The sequence below is a fragment of the Carlito syrichta genome, unplaced genomic scaffold (assembly GCF_000164805.1).
Source record: "Carlito syrichta isolate Samal-C Ts95f unplaced genomic scaffold, Tarsius_syrichta-2.0.1 Scaffold272471, whole genome shotgun sequence".
In the NCBI taxonomy this organism is placed as follows: domain Eukaryota; kingdom Metazoa; phylum Chordata; class Mammalia; order Primates; family Tarsiidae; genus Carlito; species Carlito syrichta.
Genome location: NW_007216567.1, coordinates 4,069 through 8,672, shown reverse-complemented (window position 1 = coordinate 8,672; position 4,604 = coordinate 4,069). Strand labels below are relative to the sequence as shown.

The 4,604-nt window shown below is 49.4% G+C and overlaps 1 protein-coding gene across 1 annotated transcript in view; it reads left to right on the top strand.

Moving 5' to 3' along the window:
* The window catches only part of PILRB (paired immunoglobin-like type 2 receptor beta), a 5,547-nt gene extending 3,924 nt beyond the window's left edge, over positions 1–1,623 (top strand). The window contains exon 7 of the mRNA XM_008052324.2: positions 1,460–1,623. Coding sequence (XP_008050515.2) covers positions 1,460–1,623 — 164 coding nt within the window. The remainder of the gene's footprint in view (positions 1–1,459) is intronic.
* Positions 1,624–4,604: the final 2,981 nt, after the last annotated feature.

Genomic DNA, 4,604 nt, shown 5'->3' with positions numbered 1-4,604 from the left:
GTGAGAGGGAGAAGGACGGAGTCGTGGCCGGACGCTGGGGGTGATTCTGCAGCGACAGGGCCAGTCCGCCGCCGCCGCCTGACGCCCTTCTCTGTGGCTTCTCGGCCGGGGTGGCGGCCTGTCTGTGCCTCTGCCCTGCGGAGGTGTTTGGGTCTGCCCCTCCGAGGTTCATGCTGAAACTCAGTCTCCCTTGGGGTGGTGGTCGCAGCGGGGGCCTCCCTGCCCTCCCCACGGGCCGGAGCCTCTCAAGGGGCTGAGCCCGCGCCAAGGCCCGGTTTGCACTTCTGCTTTCCGCGTGTGAGGACACAGCCGTCGTCCCCTTGTCGTGTGAGGTCGCGCGGGGGCCCTCTCCAGAGGAGGCAGCAACAGGCGCCATCTGGAAGCAAGCGGTGCCCCCCCAGACACCGCTCTGGGGTCGCCTGGAATTTCGACCGCCGGACCCCAGACCTGTGAAAGTAAATTTAGTTCTTTATGAAGTACCGCCTTGGGTGTTCTGTTACAGCGGCTCACCCTCCCTGGTACCGCCTCCCTGTCCCCTCCCAATGGGAGCCCCAGGGAGTGGCCCTATATGCGTCTCAAAGACCCAACCGGAGGGACGGCCCTCGTCACCTGCCTCAAGACTGCTGACGACCTCTTTGGAGCAGGCTGTGATTCGAACGGGAGGGCTGAAACCTGCCAACAAGACCTAGGCCGATGTGAACACCTCACTAGCCAGCAGGTGCTGAAGGGCCCCGGGGCCTGGAGAGGCACAGAGCCGCGCCTCCGGTTCCCTCTTCACCTTCCTGGCCCTGGCCCACACGAAAGAAGTTACCCTAAAATTCGCTCGACGTATCTCAGGGGGAAACGTGTCACCTGCAGCTTCCGTCTCCCCCACCTAAAAGAACTCCCATAGAAAATCACACCCAAGTCCCTTCCTCAAGCACTCTTTTCGTGACCATCTCAGGCCAGGGAACATAAAGCCCCACACACCGGTAGCCAGCCCAGAACCCCAAATCCAACCAGAATCTTCCCTTAGGATAATATCCAGCCGGTGTTGTGTTTAGTGCTTTACACTCAGCATCGTGTTTATCGACACCAACAACCCTGTGAGGTAGATGGTGTGCTCCTCTGCGGCATGAAAGTCAGAACCAGAAGGGTTGGCATGCTTTTCCCAAGGACATGAGAGGTAGCTGGCAAGTAGCTGAGCCAGGATTCGAACTCCGATCTGCCCTTCTGGATGTCCTCCCAAGACTGCGGTCTCACACCGGAAACAATGATGCGCCACAGTGACTCAGAGCAGGAGGGAAAGATGCCGAAAGGAAGCATGTGATCACTGAGCGACCAAACCGACCGACCAGTATCCTGCTTTATTGACACACAAACTGCACAACTCTGACTCGAGCTCTGTAGCCAGTTCACACCCCCAACACACAGCAACTTCCCAGGGACCCCCTGAAAGGCTCTCCTGCCTGTGCTCCAGGGAAGGGAGAACAGGAAGGGGGGCGAGACCACACAGCGTTCCTCAACGACCGTGGCTCTTGGTCGTCTCTGTGCCGAGCTGGCTCTTTTCCGACCTCTTCCGTGAGTTGCCCAGATCCAGGCCAGGGGAACTTCATCTTCGGGGGAGACGCTTCCAGCCCCTGAGTCGGGGGTTCCAAGGCTCCAGGTCCTTCCTTCCCAGATGAGAGACAGACCCCTTGGCACCATTCTAGCTTCTTTTTCTCAGATAAGCTGGTCACCGAAGTCTTACTGTCGGGAACTATACATGTTTTCTTAGGGCCGAAATGAAAAGGTGACAAAGTTGAGAGTCCTGTTAAGTCACATCTGTATGCAAAGTATTGACAAGGAAAAGCAAAGGGCTTAATCAACGGACAGACACACCGTGTCCATCCATCAGAGGGCTCATTGCTAGTTGATTATTCTCCTAAATTGATCTCCACAATGAAGACGTTCTTAACCATAATTTCAGCAGGATTTTTAACAAGGTTGTCCAGTTGATTTTAAAATTTAGGAGGAAACAATACACCTAGAGAGCCCAAAACTATTTTGAAAAATCGGAGTGCTTGTCTTTTGGATTCGAAACTTATAGAAAGCTAAAGGAAGCCTGACAGTGAGGTATGGGAAAAGAACAGACAGATCAGAGAGTCCAGAAATGGACCCATGCACGTATGGTCAATTGGTTGTTAACAGCAGTGCCCAGGTCAAGGTAAGGAAAGTCTTTTAAGAAATGGCGCTAAAACAGTTTGACCATCCATTAACATAAAAATGACCTATACTTCTCGCTGTATTTGCTTTTTCAGTTCTAGGAAACACTGTTTTATTTCATTTATTCATCATATAAACGTTCACCGATTGAACTTTTTTCTTTTTCTTCTGACCTCAGAGTTCTATCGTTTGTTGGTTTGTTTGTTTGTTTTTAAGTTGTGGGGTACCGGTCAGGATTGGGTACAGGAGTGGTTTGGGTACAGGTGAACCTTGGACCTCTCCCCGGACCTCACTTCGCCTGGATTAGGGTCAGGCACCCTTATTGATGCTGTGTGCCCTCCATCACGCCTCTGAGTGTCCCATACTGCCAACCCCTTTTTTAGGGTGTTATGATGGGTATTCAGGGTCCACTTTTGAGTGAAAACATGCGGTTCTCAGATTTTTGTTTCTGTAATAGATCACTGAGTATGTTAGACTCCCAATCCAGTCAAATTGCTGCAAAGTCCATAGTTTTGACATCTTTTCTTTTCTTTTCTTTTTTTTTTTTTTTGAGTCAGAGTCTCACTCTGTTGCCCAGACTGGAGTGCGGTGGCCGGGACTCGACCTGTTGGACTCCGGCGATCCTCCCGCCTCAGCCTTCCAAGGAGCTGGAACTACAGGCGTGCGCTACCACGCCTGGCTAATTTTTGATTTATGTAGAGATGAGGTCTCGCCAATTGCCCAGGCGAGTCTCGAACCCACGGGCTCAGGCAGTCCACTTCATCTCAGTCTCCCAAAGGCGTGGGATTACAGGCTGAGCCACTGAGCCCGGCAGTTTTGACATTCTTTATGGCTGTGTAATATTTCATCATGTATATATACCACAGTTTTTAATCCAGTCCGGCTTCAATGGGCAGCATGGTTGGTTCCATGTTTTGGCTATTGTGAACAGAGCTGCAATAAACATGCATGTGTAGGTACTTTTTTTGTAGAACGATTTGAGTTCCTCCGGGTATTTCCCAGAAGGGGGATTGCTGGGTCAAACGGAAGGTCAATTTCTAGTTCTTTTAGAAATCGCCACACTGTTTTCCAGGGAGGTTGAACTAGTTTGCACTCTCACCAGTGCACAGAAGCATTCTCTTTTCTCTGCATCCTCGCCAGCATCTGTTGTTTCTGTTTTATTAATAATGATCATTCTTACTGGAGCTAGGCGGTATCTCATTGTGGTTCTGGTTTGCATTTCTCTGATGATTAATGAGGCTGAGCATTTTTTCATGTGTCAGTTGGCTGCTCGTATATCTTCTTTTGAGAAATGCCTATTCATGTCTTTGGCCAATTTTTTTAATGGGGCTGCTTTTTTTCCTTTCGGCACGTTTGCATTCCTTGCAGATCCTGGATGTTTGGCCTTTGTCAGTTATGCAGTTGGCAAAAGTATTTTCCCATTTTCTGGGCTGTCTCCCCCCTCTCTCGATGATTCTTTTGCTTTGCAGGAGCTTTTCAGTTTAATGAGCTCCCACTTACCTATCTTACCTCTTATGGCATGGGCACCTGGGGTTTTGATCAGGCATCGGTTGCCTATTCCAGTTTCCATAAGGGTATCTCCTGCATTTTCTAAGATTCTTATAGCTTGAGGTTTTGTGTGTAAGTCTTTGGTCAATTTGGAGGTGATTTTTGTGTGTGGTGATAGGGGTCCCGTTTCACTCTTCTGCATGTGGTCAGTCAGTTTTCCCAGCACCATTTGAATAGCTTCCCTCCCCCCAGTGGTTATTGGTGAAGACTTTGCTGAAGATGAGTGGATTGAAAAGTTGAGGTTTAGCTTCCAGAATCACTATTCTGTTCCGACACTGGTATATATGCCTGCTCTTATACCAATGCCAGGTTGTTTTGATTATGGTAGCCTCATAATAAAGTGTAAAGTCTGGGATGCCTCCCACTTTGTTTCTTTTGCTGATGATTGTTTTGGATACCTGTGGTTGCTCTGTATTTTTAAAACTTAAAATAGATTACAGACCTAACGTTAAACCTAAAACTATGAAGCTCCTAGAAGAAAAAATAGAATATCTTTGTGACCTTGAATTGGGCAAAGATTTCTTAGGTTCAATACCAAAACCATGATCCGTAAAAGGAAGTGTTGACTGGGCACCATGGCTCACACCTTAATCCCAGCATTTTGGGACTCTGAGGCCAGAGGATCTCTTGAGGCCAGGAGTTTTAGACCAGCCTAGGAAACAGAGCAAGAACCTATCTCTACAAACAAACCAACCAACAAGCAAAAATTAGCTACTCACGGTGGTGCGTGCCTGTAGTCCCAGTTACTCGGGAGGCTGAGGCAAGTGGTTTGCTTGAGCCCAGGAGTTTGAGGCTGCAGCAAGCTATGATTGTGTCACTGCACTGCAGCCAGGGTGACAGAGTAAGACCCTCTCTCTCAAACCAGGAAGGAG